General features: G+C 51.1%; 9 protein-coding genes across 9 annotated transcripts; 3 read left to right on the forward strand and 6 right to left on the reverse strand.

Moving 5' to 3' along the window:
* Positions 1–110: 110 nt before the first annotated feature.
* On the reverse strand, positions 111–1,711 carry M437DRAFT_61681 (UBX-domain-containing protein; the record flags this gene model as incomplete). Its single annotated transcript, XM_041023972.1, has 2 exons — positions 111–1,523; positions 1,577–1,711. The coding sequence occupies 2 exons, from the start codon at positions 1,709–1,711 to the stop codon at positions 111–113; spliced, it is 1,548 nt and encodes a 515-aa protein (XP_040884279.1).
* Positions 1,712–2,723: 1,012 nt separating this feature from the next.
* Positions 2,724–5,235, forward strand: M437DRAFT_36886 (PAB-dependent poly(A)-specific ribonuclease subunit pan3; the record flags this gene model as incomplete). The annotated part of the gene is made up of 9 exons (XM_041019526.1): positions 2,724–2,796; positions 2,857–2,922; positions 2,973–3,024; positions 3,074–3,225; positions 3,267–3,343; positions 3,454–3,624; positions 3,673–3,817; positions 3,867–4,022; positions 4,079–5,235. The coding sequence occupies 9 exons, from the start codon at positions 2,724–2,726 to the stop codon at positions 5,233–5,235; spliced, it is 2,049 nt and encodes a 682-aa protein (XP_040884280.1).
* A 737-nt stretch (positions 5,236–5,972) lies between these two features.
* On the forward strand, positions 5,973–6,673 carry M437DRAFT_37983 (putative calmodulin; the record flags this gene model as incomplete). Its single annotated transcript, XM_041019751.1, has 4 exons — positions 5,973–6,002; positions 6,111–6,167; positions 6,236–6,590; positions 6,642–6,673. The coding sequence occupies 4 exons, from the start codon at positions 5,973–5,975 to the stop codon at positions 6,671–6,673; spliced, it is 474 nt and encodes a 157-aa protein (XP_040884281.1).
* Positions 6,674–7,111: 438 nt separating this feature from the next.
* Positions 7,112–7,862, reverse strand: M437DRAFT_79913 (endoplasmic reticulum protein-like protein; the record flags this gene model as incomplete). Its single annotated transcript, XM_041027256.1, has 3 exons — positions 7,112–7,484; positions 7,544–7,647; positions 7,707–7,862. The coding sequence occupies 3 exons, from the start codon at positions 7,860–7,862 to the stop codon at positions 7,112–7,114; spliced, it is 633 nt and encodes a 210-aa protein (XP_040884282.1).
* A 326-nt stretch (positions 7,863–8,188) lies between these two features.
* Positions 8,189–10,518, forward strand: M437DRAFT_71088 (tRNA-dihydrouridine(47) synthase [NAD(P)(+)]; the record flags this gene model as incomplete). The annotated part of the gene is made up of 2 exons (XM_041025620.1): positions 8,189–10,377; positions 10,431–10,518. 2 exons carry the CDS (start codon positions 8,189–8,191, stop codon positions 10,516–10,518), a joined length of 2,277 nt encoding a protein of 758 aa, XP_040884283.1.
* A 272-nt stretch (positions 10,519–10,790) lies between these two features.
* M437DRAFT_36332 (uncharacterized protein) lies at positions 10,791–12,222 on the reverse strand (the record flags this gene model as incomplete). The annotated part of the gene is made up of 2 exons (XM_041019424.1): positions 10,791–11,953; positions 12,021–12,222. 2 exons carry the CDS (start codon positions 12,220–12,222, stop codon positions 10,791–10,793), a joined length of 1,365 nt encoding a protein of 454 aa, XP_040884284.1.
* Positions 12,223–12,536: 314 nt separating this feature from the next.
* M437DRAFT_21632 (uncharacterized protein) lies at positions 12,537–13,392 on the reverse strand (the record flags this gene model as incomplete). Its single annotated transcript, XM_041019021.1, has 2 exons — positions 12,537–12,820; positions 12,876–13,392. Coding segments are annotated over 2 exons (801 nt in total), but the record flags the coding sequence as incomplete, so codon positions are not given.
* Positions 13,393–14,020: 628 nt separating this feature from the next.
* M437DRAFT_36995 (aspartyl protease) lies at positions 14,021–15,226 on the reverse strand (the record flags this gene model as incomplete). The annotated part of the gene is made up of 3 exons (XM_041019552.1): positions 14,021–14,242; positions 14,296–15,072; positions 15,125–15,226. The coding sequence occupies 3 exons, from the start codon at positions 15,224–15,226 to the stop codon at positions 14,021–14,023; spliced, it is 1,101 nt and encodes a 366-aa protein (XP_040884286.1).
* A 1,764-nt stretch (positions 15,227–16,990) lies between these two features.
* On the reverse strand, positions 16,991–18,400 carry M437DRAFT_37476 (cation diffusion facilitator 1; the record flags this gene model as incomplete). Its single annotated transcript, XM_041019636.1, has 1 exon — positions 16,991–18,400. One exon carries the CDS (start codon positions 18,398–18,400, stop codon positions 16,991–16,993), a length of 1,410 nt encoding a protein of 469 aa, XP_040884287.1.
* Between the last annotated feature and the right edge of the window lie 1,339 nt (positions 18,401–19,739).

Here is a 19,739-nt window from a genome sequence, read left to right on the forward strand (position 1 = left end):
TCTAACACACTAAGTCTTGGAATGAGAAAGGGGGTGACGGTCTTTGGCACAAGAAAGGTTGCGCTGGTTCATAACCATGTCGAGTTTGTGTATACAACTTTACTTCAGAATCATGCCTGGTTCTCTCCTTCGTCTTCATCCTCGTCATCTTCTTCTACTAACTTTTCAACCATCAGATTTGCGCTTCTCCCAACGCGAGACTTTAAAGTCCCACCCTGTTCAAGGTTGTACACTTCTCGAGGCATGGGCGATACTAGCTGGAACTCGTACTCGTGGCTGTAGCCGCTTGGTTCAGAGACGTCCTTCTCTGATGCCGCTTCATCGCTCTGCATAATGTCGTAGCATTCGACAAATGCATATAGCTCTTCGAGCGGCGCGTCGGCACCAAACTTACGTATCACTCTTTCGCCAGACGGCATCCTGACGCTGATACGCACTACATCGCTGACAGTCGAAGCAGGTTCTTGGGGCAATGATTGTGCACGCCATTTTCTCCACTGCGAGATGTTTTGAGCCTTTCGTGCTTTCGCTTCTGCTCGTTCTCTTTCTTCGTTCTCTGCTTTTTGGCGAGCAGCTTCAGCTTCTTTTCTTTGACGAGCTCTTTCCCTATCTTGAGCCAACGATCGCTCATATGCGCTGTTCTGCTCTTCTCTAAGAGTTCTTGAAGCCTGTTGTTCGGAGCGCTGTCTCCTTGCACCTTCCAATTCTTGATCACGTTTTTGCATGGCATCTTGCATCTTGGCAAGGAATTCCGAGGGGGAGACAGGACCAGCGACACGAGCGATCAGTGACATGGAGGTAGAGGAAACAGAGGGAGTATGTACGATCAAGCCAGTAAAGGGGAACTTGGTGACATTGAGGGCGTTAGCAACCTGGTATGCTTCCGAGTCTTGAACGCTTCCAGCCCAGACGATCATATTCGAGGCGTGTGTTTGCATAAATTCTTTGATCTGGGGCGAGAGTAGGGTGTCGCGGACGAATGGGGCAGTATCGTCATGCTCGGGAGACAGCAGAATGACCAGTATGTACTTGAGATCGCGTTTGGCCAGGTCAAAAGCTTGGGCATAGCCATTCTCAAAGAAGGGGATGGTATTTGATTCGACGTTGTACTCTTCCTCGAAATCACGGATGAAGCGGGAAGCTGTGTCGCGAGGGTTTAGTGGGCGTCTATCGGAATTGTTGGATCGAGCTGATTGTAGCGGGAAGAGACGGTGTAGAAGGCGAGGTATGATGGGGAAGAAATAGCCTAAGGCGCCAAAGACACGGCTGAAGATGGAGTAGGTCAGGTTGAAGGGCAGGAAGAGCAGTTGCAAGACGAAGGGTGCGGGCTGGGTCAGCTGGCTTTCTGGCGTAGGCACAACGCGCGGAGCTTGTTGCAAGCCATGCTGGGTAGGTCTGCTTCTGGCGAAAGCGGCGGCATCGAGACTGGCAGCCAGGTTCTCGGATCGGCGTGAGTCTTGCGGCGGAGGCACATCGACGTCGACAACATCAGCGTCGCCATCGAAGAAGCGTGTGATGGCGATCTGGACAAGGCATCAGTCGTGGTCTTGCGCTCAAGAAGCAGGGCCGTGTGTACCTGAGCATTCCATTGACAGCGTTGTAGCAAGGCCAAAGCTGTATCAAGATCCTGGTCTGTCACGGACGTAACTTGTTGTAGTGCCAGTTGCTGCTCTTCCGAGAGCTGGGATATGTCTGTCGAAGGTGCCGACATATCGTCGCACCATAAACGAGTTGTCGCTCTGCTTCTGCCACAATGTCAATGTGGGAAGCTACAGTACCTAGACTCTGGAGACCGAGAACACCAAGGTTGCCTATGTCATGCTTGGCACCCTGTCTCAGCCCTATCCATGACTCGTCGTGGCCGCAGAGGAAGGCTGCATCTATCGCGTGGACTCACCGTCCAATCACCTGGAAGTCTATATCTGTGCCACTATCTTGAAATTGAGACTTCTTTCAATCTCAACCCGACCACACATTCTACCAAAGATTTCATCGACTCAAATATCTTGTGTGGGCAAGGACTAACCCATTGGCGATTTTGCTGTCTCGGGTTGTCGTTGGGAACTGTCCGGCGAATACCGACACTTCCCTGAATCAACGACTGGCTTCACTCTCACCGTCTGTTGCTCGTGCATTCCCAGCCATATCGGATCGGGGCCTTGCTTGTGCTCTGTATCAAGCACATAGAATTGTTGTTTTTTTCATAATGTTTTTCGTGGCTTCCCTCGATTAGGTATGTGCAAATCAAGCGCCTGAGGCTGTATCTTGTCCCTTGTCCATCCGTCTCCCCAATCATCGGGCTCGTCATACCTGCTACCTCCCTGTCCCTCCCTTGGACTTGCTCTTCACTTTGCCATGATTCTCAAACTCATCCGACTCGCTCCGCTGTCTAACTCTTGCCCGTGCAGACATTGCATCTTGGTCTCCGAACTCTTGTTAGCCAAGGGGCTGCTGTGTCACTCACACCAATTCTATCCTTCCAACATCAACAATATTTTTTCGGCTGTACATTGCTTTGTTGCCTCATCTTCCATTTCTGTCGACGGGCCACTTTCCTGACGTTGGTTTCTACCTCGAAAAGAATTGTCTTTTTGAGTTACACATTCTTTGAAGAACCAGCAGAAACCGACGCGTCTGTCAGCTCACACTGGTTCCACGAATGCTCCCAGGATATTTCAGTCCAAACTTGAATCACTTGTACTTGCGAGATCTTCGTGGGCGCCATGGCAGCATCAGGAGCTAGCAGTCCGGGAGATATGCGTAGGAGGCATCAGTCTCCGAGACCTAAAGGCCGCGGTATGTACTGTATACTGCCTTCGACGCCTTTGCTGTAGTTTATATCTGACACGAGCACAGAAAACACAAAAAACGTCCTTTGCAGGAACATCACCATTTATGGCAGTTGCAGGGCTCAGAACAACGGTAGGTCCCCATGTCACTTTGCTGGGAACAGTCTTTCTGATACACAACAGGTTGCCCTTACAACCATGAACTGCCTCCAAAGCCTACCCAACAGACAGAAAGGTGCGTGATGCATGAATGGTCACTTTTGCATAAACTTATGCCTATCCAGCGCCAAACGCTTCCTGAACGTTGACTCCCCATCTTTCAAACCTCTGTCCCCTGTCACAAACAGCGTCCAGCCTGTGAAGAATCTCGGTATCTCGCCAAAAGCGGCTTCAGCAGCCGTGTTTACCCCGAAAGCAACCGGTAATGTCGAGCGAAGTGTAACCAAGGTTTGAGAGACTGACACAAAGCAGCAGCAGTACCTGCTGCGTCAACCAAACAACCATCAACAGAATGGTCTCAACGCGGTATACAAGAGTTCGTCCCTCAGAACTTTGTGCCTCAGTCGGTAAGTACTTGTCTTGTGACACTTGCTTGGTGTTCATTCCACTATCCACAGGCTCGACGATTGGTGACATGTGCTAATAGAGCCACTTATAGGCTGAGAGTGGTTCTTCTACCAATAATATTGCATCATTCGACCCGTTCACCATGCAAACGAACGCTGGTCAGATGTCCGATGCTTCCCACACTCCGCAGATCAATCCGTATGCTCAGGATGCTTCCGCCCTAGCTGCGACTTCGATGTTCTCAGCTGCTGCTGCTTTTGCTCATCCAGTATGCCAACAATCTTTCTCTTGTAAGCATCCGCTGACCGAGTTCCAGCTTAGTTATCATCTGTATGCGCCCTTGGGTCCCCATCGAGAAAACCTTATGGCATACCAACGAACAACACATGACTTCTTTATCCCCGATCATTTGCGTGAGGAGATGCAACGTAAATCCGAGGCATCTCTCCAGACTTTCTCAAGTGAGTTGTGGCTTGCGCATATCGATAGGAGGAAACTAACGCACTACAGATACAGCACTTCCCCAACAAATAGAACACTTCCACTCTCTGGTGGCCCTCGATACAAATGCCCAGAAGTCTGCATCAGCATACGGCTACCCAAGTTGGATATACAAGGCTACTTCGAGCAAAGATGGCTACAACTATGCTCTGAGACGTCTAGAGGGTAAGAACCGCGCCTTCTACTTACAGGATATTTGAGAACTCATATCAATTTTACAGGCTTTCGATTGACCGATGAAAACGCGATACGTACCATACAGACATGGAAACGCATCAGCAACGGCAATGTTGTCACTGTCCACGACGCTTTTACAACCAGAGCGTTTGGAGACAGTTCCCTGATAGTCGTTACTGACTACCATCCTCTCTCGCAGACGCTAGCCGACAAGATTTTTACTCCAAACACCAGAAATCCAGGAGGCACTCTTTCACGGTCCCCAGGAAGCTACGTGACTGATCATGAACTCTGGGGTTATATCGTCCAGCTGGCGTCTGCTCTTAAAGCTATTCACTCAATCGGCCTTGCTGCTCGCCTAATGACCCCACAGAAGATTCTCATCACGTCCAAGAGCCGGCTTCGACTGAACTCTTGTGGCATCCTTGATATTACTCAATATGAACAGGGGCGCAGCATCTCGGAGCTCCAACAGGACGATATATTGCAGATGGGTCGCTTGATACTCTGTATAGCTAACAAGAATCCCACGGCTCATCATAATACTCAAAAGTCACTTGAGCACGTCGGTCGAGCATACAGCGAAAAGATGCGCGAGGTGGTTACTTGGTTACTCACCCCTGCTGCGCCAATGACACCGACTCAAGCACCAACAAGCTCACCCGCTCCTGCAGCAGCTACTACGTCTTCGGACCACGATATCGATAGCTTCCTTTCGCTGATCTCGTCCCAAATAACATTAACCTTTGACGCGAGTCTGCACGAGGCTGACTCACTGACAAGCAATCTGTCTCGCGAGCTCGAGAACGCACGCCTCGTACGCCTGCTCACCAAGCTCAACATGGTCCTCGAGCGGCCCGAAACGACTCTGGCATCTAATGCTGCGAACCCAAACCAGCCTGCTGCTCCGCACTCTCTCAACCACACGTCATCTGCTTGGTCTGAGACTGGAGAACGCTACTATCTCAAACTGTTCCGTGATTATGTGTTCCATCAGGTTGACGCAGATGGTCGACCTGTCCTCGATTTCGGACACATCCTGACATGTCTGAACAAACTGGATGCTGGCATTGAGGAGAAGATCATGTTGGTCAGCAGAGACGAGCAGAATTGTTTTGTTGTCAGTTACAGAGAGGTTAAGAGAGGGTTTGAGAGCGCTTGGACAGAGTTGATGAAGGCCAGTCAAGGTGGAAGAAGATAACATGACAAATGTATAGACCACCAAAAAAAATGAGAAAAGGTTTATTCACATTTTACAGACCCAGCATAGGAATGGCCATGCTCATCTGTCGAGCCTATCACCCTGTCTTAGTTTCTCATCACGATCTCACGTCTGAAGATTCTCGATACCCATGATTCGACATGTTACAGTGTGACCATGTGCGTTGCGAATTCAGCTTGTCCATGTCTGCATATGGGGGAGTCCCACCTGCCGCCGTGGGAGCATCGTGATTGTGATAATGCTCGGTTGATCTCATTCGTGAGGCTTCCGTCATCGGCTGGCGTCACAATTATAGGTCAAGTCGGGCAAGGTAGATTGCGAATGACAATGCCGTTGCCGATGAGTCTGCTACTCATAACTGGAACTGCCAACAGAGACAGGAAGAGCTACGAGCCTCAGGGATTTGCAGTGGACAACAAGATGTGCATGATGTTCGGTGTGATCGACCCCCTCAACCCCACTTCCAAAAGAAGTAAGGCTCACAACCAAGAAAAACAAGCATGTGATGTGACGCTCCAGACCCGAAGCCAGCAGAGGAGAAAGGACCCTTGGAAAGCACACGAAAAAGACCAACAAAGTCGAAACACACACTGGTCTTCCCCCCTTCTTTGAAACAACAAGGCAGCCACAACAACCAACAGGCTTTCTTTTAACAAGTTTCTATTCGAAAGTCACTCCTTTTCTTTAAGAAACATTACATCAGTCATATCGCAGACATGTCGGGGCACCAGAGAAGACCTAGCATGGTATGTCATAGGAGGGCGACCGCAGCCAAACCGCAAACAGGCAGCAGCCCACTTCAACACGCGGCCATTTCAAGCAGCAGAACCAGCTAACAGTCAACTTCTACACAGGCAGAGAATTTGACACCAGAGCAAATCAAAGAGCTCAAGGAAGTCTTCAACGTCTTCGTAAGTCCTTTCCAATGACGAAACTGCCTGGGACCAGAAAATTGACGTCAAATCTTCTGAATGTGTAGGACAAGGATGGAAACGGCAATATCACAGTCGATGAACTGGGCGAAGTCATGCGCTCTCTCGGCCAGGAACCTTCTCAAACCGAACTCGAGGACATTCTCAATGAAATCGACAAGGACGGCTCTGGCTCAATTGAGTTCGACGAGTTTCTCTCGATGATGGGTCGCAAGGTCCAGCAAGCAGACAGCGAGTCCGAGTTGAGAGCAGCTTTCGCAGTCTTCGACAGAGATGGCAGTGGTACCATCTCCGCCGAGGAATTGAGAAACGTCATGAAGAGCATTGGCGAAAACCTGTCTGACGCCGAGATTGATGAGATGATCAAGGAAGCAGATGCCAATGGAGATGGTAACATTGATTGTAAGTTGCTTGAATCAACACACGAGAAAGCCGAAACTAATATGCTTATAGACGACGAGTTCGTAAAGATCATGAGTGCTTAAGATGCGCAAGGTTCACGAAAGAATATGCTTTGTTCGTCCTCTCAGAGGCCAATTTGTGCAGGTTGCATCTTAGCCTAGGAGCTCAAGGATACAGGAAAATTACGGAAATCACGGAAATCAGGCAGGGTGGAATTTGGATACGATCTCCACGACACAAGGCTCAGGTTATTACCAAACAGAGTAGAATTTTCACGTACAATGCATCAAGACATTAAATTCCGATGTCGTGTGACATGAGATCACAAAAATACGAATGAGACAAGAATTCAGGGCGAAGATATAGAATTGCAGAAAATCATTCTGCTTAGCTATCGTATACAATAAGTCTCCCTTGGCCTGGTGCCTATGATACTTTTCTTTTGACATGTGTTTTAGCTCCTGAGTGCTAAACGAGTCGAGCTGATGATGCTCAGAGTGTTGGGATTTGAAGCGAAAGATTTATCGGTCCTTCTTGGGAGTGCTGTCAGAGTTGCCAGCGACCTGGTCACCAAGACGGTTGTACTCGGTAGAGAGACCCTGAGCCTGCTTCTTGAGGGTCTCGATGTCGCGGTCCTTGGCAGCAAGCTCCTTCTTCAGGCGGCCGACCTCGCCAATGTTCTCGGCCTCGTTGAGCTTGGCGTCTTTGGGTCTGTCGGTGCCCTTCAACTGTCTGTTCTCAAGCTCGAGACGGAGGACGTCAAGGATCATGCCGTAGGTACGGTTGAGGATCAGAGAGAGGAAGAGGGTGAAGCCACAGAGGTACATGTTGCGTTGCGAGTAGAACTTGCGAGCCTGGATCTCCATGCGTTCGATACCGCCAACGGCAGCAGCACTGATTGAATATGTCAGTGGGGTGTAGACAAGCTAAGGACAAAGGAGGTTCAAGCTTACCCAGCGCCGTTGTTGGAGTTGTTGGCCTGAGCAAGCTCAAGCTGGACGCGGTAGACGCGGTTGACGCTGTCGACGAACAGGATCAGGATAAAGACAAAGGTGATCTGGGGGCGAAGTCAGCAGGGAAGCTGGAGACGAGATACAGAAGCTGGGCCATGCATACCTTGATCCAATACTGCAGCTTTGCTATGATGGGACTCTCGGAGATGAAGGTCAGGAGCTTGCGCTTCCAGGTGAAGGGCATGGGGACGATGAGCGACATGAAGACGACCATCTCGAAGACGAGAAGGGCGAAGACAAGACTGTAGTAGAGCGTCATGATGGGCAATCAATTGGTCGAGTGTGGTTGATGGGAGAGTGGGAAGAGAGGAAGGGGAATTGGAGATGGACGTCTCTCTTGTACGTCGTCAGCACAAAACCGGCCGGAGCCTGCGAAGCCAAAGCCAACACGTACCTGCCAAACAAACCTGCTACGTCACCTTCCGTCACTCTTAGAGCTGAGGCCATCGCAGCTTGCATCTCTTGAGCCGAAAAGAGCCCGGCCGGGGTCGAAGCGCGATAAGCTTTCTTATCGTCTCTGCGCTCGAAAAAGTGTCGCCGCTGTGTGAACAGAAAGAGAGTCTTTCAGCATCTGTTCACGCGACCATGGCAGACAACACAGACAAATCGCTCAATGGTGCAGGAACTACCGCTCCTGCCCAGCCCACCACCAACCCGCTGAACCCTTCCGAGCCCTTGAAGCGCCCAGCTCCCGGCGACTCGACCGAGCCCGCCAATCCACAGAGTGAAATTCTTCCTTTCGACTCGGCCCTTACACGCGCCGAGAAAGTAGAGCGCCATGGCGACGAGCAACCCTCTAAGCGAGTCAAGCTGGAACAAGACCCTGTCCTGACCGCCGTGGAACCCAAGCCCAGAGTCAAGGGCGTCGCCCCCATCAAGAAGGAATACTTGATCCACAACTCTGATTCCGCTGCACGACCCGACCAAGTCTCGGAAGAGAACCCTGACGATGTCGCCGAAGGAAGTAAGCACGAGTCGCAACAGCAGTCCAAGGACAAGAAGCAGAAGAACCGTGGCCAGAACAAGGCTAGAACTTTTGGTAGCTCGCGCGATGCTCTTCAATTGTGCAAGACCCGTGTCCACAACAACGAGTTTTCACCCAATGAGTGCCCCTTCGGCGACAAGTGCAGAATGGAACACGACCTCCGCAAATACCTGGCTGAGGGCAAACGCGAGGACTTGACTACCTTCAACGCCAAGTGCCCCATCTTTGAGGTCAAGGGCAAGTGTAATGCTGGTTGGAAATGCCGCTTCGCTGGCTCCCACTCTACTGAGAGAGAAACTCCCGATGGTCGCAAGGAGCTCGTCCTCCTGGACAATGACAAAGCTTTGGGTGACAGTGCCCAAGCAGAAGAGGAGGAGGGTGTAGGTGTGGTCAATGTTGTCTCAATGGGCGCCAAAATCGAACTCAGAAAGAAAAAGACAGCCATGCCCAAGTCTGAGGCCTACGTGGCTTGGCTAGACAAGCGTCAGGCTGAGATGAACAAGTACTATGGAGCAAACAAACCAGAAGAAGGACAAGAAGCAGAAGCCGAAAAGATGTCACTCGAGGAGCGTCGCGCCCAGTTCACAGAAGCCCCTGTTCGTGCTTCGGAAAAGCGCAGAATCTACTACGGTCCTGAGACCCCGGTTCTAGCTCCCTTGACCACACAAGGAAACCTTCCATTCAGACGTTTGTGCGTCAGCCTCGGTGCTCAAGTTACGTGGTCCGAAATGGCCATGGGTCTACCGCTCATCCAAGGTGAGAAGGGCGAATGGGCTCTGGCCAAGGCCCACGAGTCTGAGATTACTCCTCCCAAGTACACCCCCAAGTCTGTCGTTGCTGGCTACGACAACTCAAAGGATCTCAAGTTCGGTGTTCAGATTGCAGGAAACAAGCCATGGAACGTTCTTAAGACCACCGAAATTCTCACCGCACTCTGCCCGAGCATTCGCGCAATCGACTTGAATTGCGGCTGCCCTATTGATCTTGTCTACCGTCAAGGCGCTGGTTCCGCCCTTATGGATTCGCCTGGCAAGCTCGAAAAGATCCTGCGCGGTATGAATGCCGTATCTGGAGAAGTCCCTATCACCGTCAAAATTCGCATGGGCACCAAGGACAACCATCCCACTGCCGATAGACTCGTACAACGTCTTGTTCTTGGAGGCGAAGAAGCTGTCGCCACTGGTGACGGCCCATGTGGTGTCGCTGCCATTACCCTCCACGGCCGTAGCCGTCAACAGAGATACACTCGCCAAGCCAACTGGGAGTACATTGCCGAATGCTCGGCCTTGGTCAACAGACTCAAGCAAAAGCAAGCAGAGGTAACAGATACCATCCGCGAAGCAGATGCACGTGACATGACTGCCTCGAACAATGGTATGCCTTACTTCTGTGGAAACGGTGATGTCTACTCTCACGTCGACTACTTTGACGCCGTCAACAACGCCAACGTCGATTCAGCCATGATTGGTCGTGGTGCATTGATCAAGCCCTGGATCTTCGAGGAGATTCAGACTGGTCAGTACCTCGACAAGAGTGCATCAGAGAGACTGCAGTACATTGAGCAGTTCACACGTTTCGGTCTGGAGAACTGGGGATCTGACGAGATTGGCGTTGGAGTCACACGTCGTTTCTTGCTCGAGTGGTTGAGCTTCAGCTGCAGATACGTGCCCCTTGGTCTGCTTGAACACTTACCTCCACACCTCAATGACAGACCTCCTGCCTTCCGTGGCAGAAATGAGCTCGAGACATTGCTTAGCAGCCCCAACTACAAAGACTGGATCAAGATCAGGCAAGTGCTTTGTGTAAGCAATTCAGAGGCAAGATTAGCTAACAAGGTTATAGTGAAATGTTTTTGGGACCGGCACACAAGGACTTCCAGTTCCAGCCCAAACACAAGAGCAACAGTTACGAGATTGAAGCCGAGGGTTAGATACACTAATCAAGGACGTCGTCGAGGACATGTGTCTCTATCTTACCGTGTCGATCGTGAAAAATGTGCCAGATAGATATTTGCTGCGGATGAGGAAATCCTAGCTCCAAAATATATGCACCAATAGAAGTGCTTCGCTTGGCCACAGTATGTAACACTTTTGATAGTTCATGCTCGTAGCATGAATCTTGAATCGATATTCAATTCGAACACGTCTATTCAACATCTAACAACCGAGAGCAATACTGTCCCTTCGAACACTCTTGCATTGATCAGAATCTGGGTTTGCTCGAAAGCGGGATTGGCGGAGCATCAGCCTGTAGCTCCTTTTTCTTTGGTGGTGGCGGAGGAGGTTTCTTGCCAGCAGCAGCATTTGGAGCAAAAGATGAAGCAGCCGAAGCAACAGTGCCAGCGTGCTGAGTGGCAAGATTCATAGCTGTAGGTGAAGCAGCAGCCCGTGAGAAGCCTGACTGTAGAGCTTGTGCCTGCTGTGGAGAAGCGCCAGATGCAGAAGCAAAGGTACCAGCGTGTTGAACTGCTTGTTTCTGGACGGCTGGAGAAGAGGCAATGTTTGCTGCGTGGTTTCGGACGGTAGGTGAAGAAGCAAGGCCGGCAAGACGGGATTGAACCTGCGGATTGCTTGCTTGTTGAGATACCATATTCCCGAAACGTGATGAGACACCATTTGATGATTGTGATTGTGGTTGTTGGGTTTGTGACGAGTCAGAGGAAGACATTCTGGAGAAGCGCGATTGCAGCTCATTCATGTGGGATGGCTGAGGTGGTGTGGGTGCAGGCGAGGAGGGTTTGGCACCGATATCAAAGCCAGGAACACTCACGCCTGCACGACCGAGTCGATTGACGGAGCCTTGATCCGGGGCAGGTATGTGTTGGGGTGCCTGGATGGCTTCAGAATAGACAGGTGGAGGTGGAGGAGAGTTCAGATCAGGGTGGGAGTTCTGTCGTGGAGGCAATCGAGGTGGTAGAGCGGGCTGTTGTCTGGGAGCGGCAGAAGGAGGAGTAGGAGTGGAACGAGGAGGAGGAAGCGGAGCGCGAGCAGCAGCAGCAGGAGAAGGAGCGATTTGGCGTGGAGGAGGTCTCGGCGTGGAAGAGACGGATGAAGGAGAGGCAGCGTCGTTTCGTCGCACAGGGGGCTTGGGCAGATTGGCAGTGGATAGACCAGTTGTGTCGACGCGGTAAGGGCCCGGGGGTGGACGAGAGGCCTCTTCTTCTTCCTGCTGGGCTTGGGCTTGAGCGTATTGCTGGTGCTGGATCATCTCTTTGGGCAGCGGAGCCCCCAGTCCACGTGTAGCGGCAGTGTTTGCGGGCGTGCTGACATGGCTGGATGTGAGAGCACTTGAAGAGCTGCTGGGTGATGCCGCTGCTGCTTGGCCATGATAGTGGATGTGTTTTGGTGGAGGTGCAAAAGAGGCAGCTGCAGGGGAGGCCGTGGTTAGCACAAAGCTGGCAGGGATGCTCTGTCTACTCATAAGTGCACTCACGATCTTTGAGCGACGACAGCGGCTGCGAGACGTGGTTCGCGCGCGCCTCTATGCGCTCTCTCTCCGACTTGCTTGTGCTTCCGGGAATGCGGTCGTTGATCTTTGCCCGCCAGCCACTTCCTCCTCCGCTGCTGCTGCTACTGCTGTCTTTGCTGCCGCCAGGGTGCCATCCTCCTTTTGCGATGCCTCGTAGTCCAGACATGGTGTCTTGTATCAATTGTCGCACGTCAAGTTTGGTTCAAGTCTTGTCGAATCCATCTCTTCCATCCATGCCCCGCTTACGTCAGCTCTGAATCTCTCTCACATGTTCACTATGCTTGCGTACAACTTGTCTGTCAAACACCAGATATCCCGAAACAAACCAAAGACTTCCAATCAAGCTTGTCGTATGCAATTCGTCAGTAGGGGATATCTCTAATCGACAATGCCAAATGCCAACTCCAGGACGCCGCTGAACCTTGCTGCTTTCTTTGCTCTGACCCACCACGCTCCTCGTGCTTATTGTCGCGGATCTTGCAGCTCCACACGCTTCCACATACCCACATGCATGATGTTTTCTTCTTCCCAAGTGCCCATGCTCTCGTCTCTGACAAAGCCAAACAGTGCCCAGTACTTTTCCAAATGTGCCTGTGCATGTACCAGCACAAGCCCTCTCCACACGTCTTCGACCTCAACTCCGCCTCCAAGCTCGAGCTTGCGCTGCTCAGCTGCTGCAGGAGACATGGGTGGGAGGATCTTGTCGGCGTTGTTGGATGCCCAGCTGAGGGCAGCATCGATCAGAAGACGAGCGAGTCCGAGTCCTTGAAGCAGTAATGTCAGCATGGCTAGACTAGACGAGTGCATTAAATATCGTACCTCTGAAAGGTTGAAGAACAGACAAGCGACCGAGCTTAATGTATGCCTCCTTGCCATCATGCATCTCGGTCTTGCTTAGACCACTTTGCATGTCCTGCGGCAAGCCCTCGTGGTTGTCGATTTTGTGACTTGAGCCCGGCTGAGGATGAGGAGGGTGAGGAGGTGGGACCAGTCTGATTGTGCCGACGGGCAGTCTCATGGCGGTACTGCCCTTGCGACCAGTATTCTCGGCAGTGGTTGCAGAGTCTTTGGTTACGCCCTCCATGGCAGCATTGCCGTCGGTGCTGGATGTGCCGACCGAGGCGTAAGCAACCCAGTGGAAGCTGCGAGCGTCGTCCATGTCGACCTCGTTCTCCAGTGCAATGTTTTGCTCTTTGACAAAGACATCTTCGCGCACGCTCATGGCGTCGCGGAAGATTTCTGGCACGTCTTGCGGCTGTGTTGTGTGCAGTGCAGCCGAATCATAGTTGGCTAGAGCGAGACCAGGAGGCGGTAGGAACGAGATGAATTCTGACATGGTCGATTCGGAATTCGGCGACCATCCAGAGGAAAAAGTTGGATCGATCGTGTCAAGCGTGTCTGTCCCAGGGTAGTCGGATGGCAGTAGGTACACTCGCGCTGGACGTGGTTGGGGGCCTTTGTTGTGCTCGTAGAGTCTTGTTGGTCGTAGTGTGTCGAGTGTGCTAAGACGCAAGAAGCGAGTAAAATGAGCACCTCAAGTGGACCTTCTTCTCATTCTCAGATTCATTTGCCAAGCTGACCATGTCAACATCAACCTTGTAACGATCACAAAGCCACGCCGCCGCTGCTTTCTCCGCCGGCCTGCAACTCCTAGCTTGCCATATGACGCGTGCTTGCATGACCGTCCGTGCACGAGCTTCCATCCTGACTCTTGAGCCTCAAGCTTCAGCCTGCCAATTCTTCAAACAGCCCGCCCACCACGAACAACAGCCATCCTTCTCCCTGCTCTTGCATGTTACGACAGCTTCAAAGCCTACACCTGCTGTCTTGTATAGATTCAAGTCCTGCATGTCCACCGGGACAAATCCATCAAATTCCCATGGACCATCACATGTAGGCTGATCATTACTCTATTAAATGTCTTTCTATCTAGAAAATGCTTGTCGTCAATCAAACATCATCCTCTAGTCCTCGCACTCCCACTCGTCGCCATCGCCTTCGCCTGCAGTGCCGTTGTACGGCGCAGCGAATCCAAGCGTGGCCTGCCCTCCAACCTCGGAGAAGACCATGAACTGTGATTTTAAGAAAATGTCTCCCAGAATGCTGAAACTAAGTCCTGTGTTCTGCTGCAATCCACCGAAGCACGTCGTGTATGAGATCTGAGCGTAGTTCATATAACTGCCGGGCTAATGTTCTTGTTAGTGCATTTTCTAGACCCCTGAACACATGTTATACATACCACAGTGAACTTGTTACCTCCGACAATCACATTGAAATCAGGTAGTGCAGAACTGCATGGGAATGTGTAGCCACCTTGGTTGCTATCGTATCCAGATCCTGTGACCTGAGCCCAGTATGCAGTAACACTGCTGGAAGGCAGGTACATGAGTGAGGTACCAGTGTCGGCAATGGCAGTAAAAGAAGAGCTGACTGATGACGAAGACCCGACTTGATATCCATCAGCGGTGAACTGCCAGAACCCGCTGGCACTGTTCACACTGACGTAAGTAATCTTGCCCGAATACTTCGAAGAGTCAATGTATCCAAAATCGTAGGAACCAGGGGCTCCCTTCTTCAGGTTGGCTGTCCAAAGAGGCAATGCGAGCGAGCTCCTGACTGTGTCGAAGAAAGTCTTCTGTTGATTGGGTGAAACGGTGTTGATGTTGCTGAACGACAGACCAACAAGACCATCGTTGTTAACGTCGGCTAGGAATGAACTCGATACTGACGTGGCCGCTTCCACAGCCTGTGATGTCGCCGTCACGCTTCCAACGACAACCTTGTCTGCATAGACCTTGCCACTTGCTGTTGAGCCGTCACCGTACTTGATCGACCAGGTGTTTCCGACCAGGAGCTGTGAATTCGAACTCTTGCTTGGATCGTACACCGAGTGTCCACTTTGCTGTGAACTAGGCTGTAATGTGGAATATACCCAAAGGTCTGCGCTGCCGCTGTCGAAATTCAAGTTCAGCGTCTGCCCGCCAACAGATACTGGACACAGGTAGGACATGTCATACTGGACGCCACGGTCAGCTACTATACTGGAACAAAGACCAAATCTTGCCTACATTCTCTGGGGTTGCTTGTACAGTTCCTGCTTGAATGGCTGCGGCAGCAGCTTTGAGCTGAGTAGGAGGCGTGGCAGAGAATTTGGCATATGTCTTCAACATCGATAACGCAGGAGCTTGCATCTGTTGCTTCTTCGCCAGGACCTGCTGGATGGTGAAAGTCTTCTTGCCCTTGATGTCTGCAATCGACACAGCCTTCTTGCTGCTGACATCGACCGGCGATGCCAAAGCTGAGCTGATGAGAGATGCCGCCAGGGCAATGTGCGAATTAAAATGCATCTTGTGGGGAGGGGTTCGACACGGGCGAGGAGAGGGTGCTCTTTGCTCGTAGACGAGAAGTTGCTTGCTTGCAGCGACCGAGCGCCCGGAGGGACAGATGCTTTATACAACCCTTTGGGGCGAGTTGGGTGTTGCATGGCTTGCGTTGCCAGTGCCTGGCTGGCCAACGGGCACAACCCAACCGCTGTTGCCAATCGATTTTGACTGACCGTTGTATTACTCGTGGTGTATCATATCAGTCGGGAAGTCCCCTTCGGTTCTTCTACAGCCAGATACCCAATCTGGACCGCCGGAAGTCTCTGATACAATCCCAAGACGACCCAGTTGGATCATAATCGATCAAATCAGCCAAAAGTCTAGGCATTGATTCACAATCCATGTGGTTGTCCCAGAAGTCATGTTCACGTTGAGCTATTGCCCATGCCGTTGCAGTTGCCGACCGTTCAGAACGGTTGCCCCCCTCGAATTCGAAATTTCTTCTCCTCTCTGGGGTTTGTGATGAAGAGTATTGCGTAGCATAGTTTATTGGACTGCAAAGAGTTACGAGTGAGTATTTCCCAAGCAACAAAAAGACAACTCGCACCGAGGGGTTGGGGCCTCGGCAGACCGGCTTCTTCTTGAGGTGTCGAGTCTTGGACGTCAACTGCAAGACAACCATCAAAATCAAGCGACGCTATGCCAGATGCTCCAAAGATACAAAACCTCAGTGATCGCAGATCGTGGTGATGATAGTCTTCACAAATTTGCCCTCAAGTAGCTATGTCTTTCGGTCCAAGATTCCAGAGCGCTCAAGTATTTGCATTCGCCCCATATGCGACTGCGAGCCAGGTACAGTACAATGGTCAATAGAAGTGCGACTTCTGATCTTAGGGAATGTCTTCCTGAGACACACCAAGCATCCAGCCTTCGGCAGTGGCGTCGCGCAGAGCTGACAATGAGCAATGCCAAGTTGCCATCATCGCTACCCTTGGGGTTTGGCCGAATGCTGTACGTATAGACCAAGGAGATGTTCTGAGAGACACCCAATATTCAAACATAGCGAAAAACACTATACCAATGCTAGATACACTCGTCCTTTAATCTCCCCCTGCTAAGCAATACCTTGGCGGTGGCTCATGCTCGAGTACGAGGTCCGCCACCTATTCTGGGCACTCTAGAGTCTGAGATATAATGTTCAATATTTGAGCTGCTCGCTTGCGAATGGCGATGGCTTGTCTGAGCTGCTACGCGGTCGACTGGGAGTTTTGCACGCAGAACGCCTTTGGTTGTATGTAAGGTGGATTCGATCGACACGTGCTGCCTGCAAATCGTTCGGCACGTGCGAGTGAAACAGATAGAAATAACGGTCACTAGAACATGGCGGAAAAGCGCATGGGCATGTCGGTTTTTGATATACTCTATCCATCCAAGAAACTAGATAGTGCTCATAATCATAAATTCATTGCTGTCTTGTGCAGAGCTTTCACCAAACTCAATCGTCGAATCCGTCAAATCCGTCGAATCGTCAAAACTGTTAAGGAATACCAATAAGCCCATCCAACACGAGTAGCTGCTGGAACTCGTGAACCATGGAGCAGTCTGCAACGATCACAGTTCCTTCTTCAAAAAATGCTCTGCTCTGTGTTCTGTCTCGTAGTCGCTGTGCACATAGGCTCTTTCGACATCGGGTAGACCTTCAAGCTTGTTTTGCAGATCTTCTGCAATATCGTGGGTTTCTTTCAGAGTCATGTCAGGGTGAAGGACAATGTCCACTTCGACTGTGATACGAGGGCCACTATACCAGGCCCTTACAGTATCCAGACTGACTATAGCCGGGTTGTGTGTCATGGCGATGTACGTGATCCACTGCAGCATGTGAGTAGGAGCGGTGACTCCAATCAGAAGCTGAAATTCAGAGTAGGCAGTACGTAGCCACAGGAAAGCAACGAGACACGAAAGGGCAATTGCTCCTGAAGGGTCGATTTGCCAAGCGAGCTTGCTGCCTCCGACAGAAGTCAAGACACCGAATCCGTTGATGAACAAATCATTTCTGTGGTCTTCCCAGAGGATGCGTACAGAGGAGTACTTGTTCCTCAAAGACCAACAGTAAATGAACAGTACGAGCTTTGTAGCGAATGCAACACATACAGCAATCACAGAAGGTGGATGGAAGGTCTTTGTCTCGGAATCGGATCCTCTGACGAGCTCCTCGATCGAAAGAACTATGAGGATGAATGATACACTGCACATTAAGCAGCAGAAAGCGATGTTGCCTGCTGTTTCGATACGGGCCTTTCCGGCAGGGAACTTGCGAGCGTCGACACGGTTGACAGCGCGGTTACACAGAAGCAAGGTAGCATTGGCTAACGGGTCAAAGACTGCATCGGCGGTAGTGGTGAAGAGTGACAAAGAGCCAGAAGAGACGGCTCCATACATTTGAAGACCAGCGAGAATCACATTTGCGGCAAAAGATCCGTAGACAGCAATCTTGTACTGTAGATTGTCGGCGCCGGCTTCTTCTTTAGCTTCCCTTCTGTGGTCGTCGACTGGCTTCAACATCCTCTCGATGGCTTCATTCTGACCCTCGTAGAAGCCTCGGACTTTGCGCGACTGGAAAGCATCTTTGGTCTGAGCGATAGGGGCACAAAAGCGGTCCTTAGCACCTTGACGTCTCCTAGACGTGTTCGCTTGCATGGCATCTAGCTGTGTCGTGCTCTTGATGCGGCTTGATAGATCTAGAGGATCATTCTCCGAGGTATAGCTTGGAAGAGCTTGGCCTTCTACGTCTTCGGCTTCACTGATGTTACGAGCATAAGCGGGGCGTGACACGGGGTCATGAGACTCGTTGACCTCGTATGAGGTAGAAGCACCAGTCTTGTCCTGTGGCAGGGGGAGAACGGGAAGCACTCCTGCAGGATGTTGAGTTAGACGAGTCGTAGGTTCAGGATGTGCATGGAATGGACTCGGGCGCAGAGAGATGGCTCGGTGGAGGTCAGGATCTGAACCGTGATGTGACATGATCAATATAGTGCTCGATCTCTACACGAGAGAAGTGGTATGCTTCTGAAACGGAAAGGCAGTTAAGCGAAAGCAATTGGCGGCGGCGTTAGAAGCGAGCAGAGGAGCGCCAGAAACAGATAGAGAATCAGACGGCAGTTTTACAGACGGTGGATAAGATATGGTTGCTAGTGAAGCAAAGGGAGTCGAAAGCTACAGCACACCTACGTAGGCAGCGTTACTATCAAGCTTGTCGCGTTGCACTGCCACATCAGGGTGCAGCACAGCATCATGTGCTTGGATGGATGTTTTGCCGAGTGCCAAGATCTTGATTCAACGTCAAAATTGCGAGATGCACGTCTCCACTTGCACATCCTGTGCTAATATAGGAGAGCTTCTAGGTTTGTTGTTGCAGCATCAGCGCCTTGACTCTCGAGATCGGGCTCTTTTCAGAGGCAAAGAACCGTGCAGAATTATGAGTGCCAATCTGTGTTTATCATGTTCATCATCTCCTTTTCGAGAGTCCTATGTGCGTTGAAATAAACAGCAACTGACATGGCGTGAGGACGGTCAGCGCCTCCTGCTTCTTCTTGGCTCTAATTTGAGTGACGCACATGTTGGACGGCAAAGGGCCGCGAGACCGATTTGTGCGACCGAGCGGCCAGCGACTGTGTCTCGTGTTGCGAGGGTCACGATATAACACGCTGCCCAGGAACTAGGTATATCGCGGCAAGCTTTTTTGTTGCAGCGCATCGGAAAACATAAGCGAGGGCTGATGGTTCACTCGTCTTGATGTACGAGATATACTGCCGGCGAGCTCCAGAAGACCATCGGTAGGCGCTTTTAAGGACAGGTGAAACACGTCTGCAGGAACAGTGGCTTGGTGCCAATCAGGCCCAATAACCGTTAGCCGCCTAGTGCCAAAAGCGTCCCCAATTGCGGAGCCACAGGGAGGCCAATCTGGATTTGGTGTTTACCTTATGTAGGCGGACCTCGATCATTTTCTTCCGCGACAACCATTGCTGTCTTTTATTGTTTCAATCGCCAGAATCCCGTTCGTTGTGGCTTCCTTCCATTCACTCACTCACACTCACACTCTTTTCTTGCTTGGAACTCCCTGCCAACGCGACGCTCGCTTGTTCCCCTAAAGTACTCAAAAGCCTGCTGCATTCCAGAACCCCCTGTTATCCCGTGGACATACAGCACGACCATCCTTTGCAAAAACATCAATTGCGCTCTGCCCGTTCGGATTCCCGACAACAAGGCGACCACGTTCACTGTTCTTGTCTCCTTTGTGCTTCCCACTAAGGCATGTCACAATAGTTATTGTTGGCCTATTGTTCGGCCTCGCATTACTCAA

The sequence above is a fragment of the Aureobasidium melanogenum genome (genome assembly GCF_000721775.1).
Source record: "Aureobasidium melanogenum CBS 110374 unplaced genomic scaffold scaffold_1, whole genome shotgun sequence".
Lineage (NCBI taxonomy): Eukaryota > Fungi > Ascomycota > Dothideomycetes > Dothideales > Saccotheciaceae > Aureobasidium > Aureobasidium melanogenum.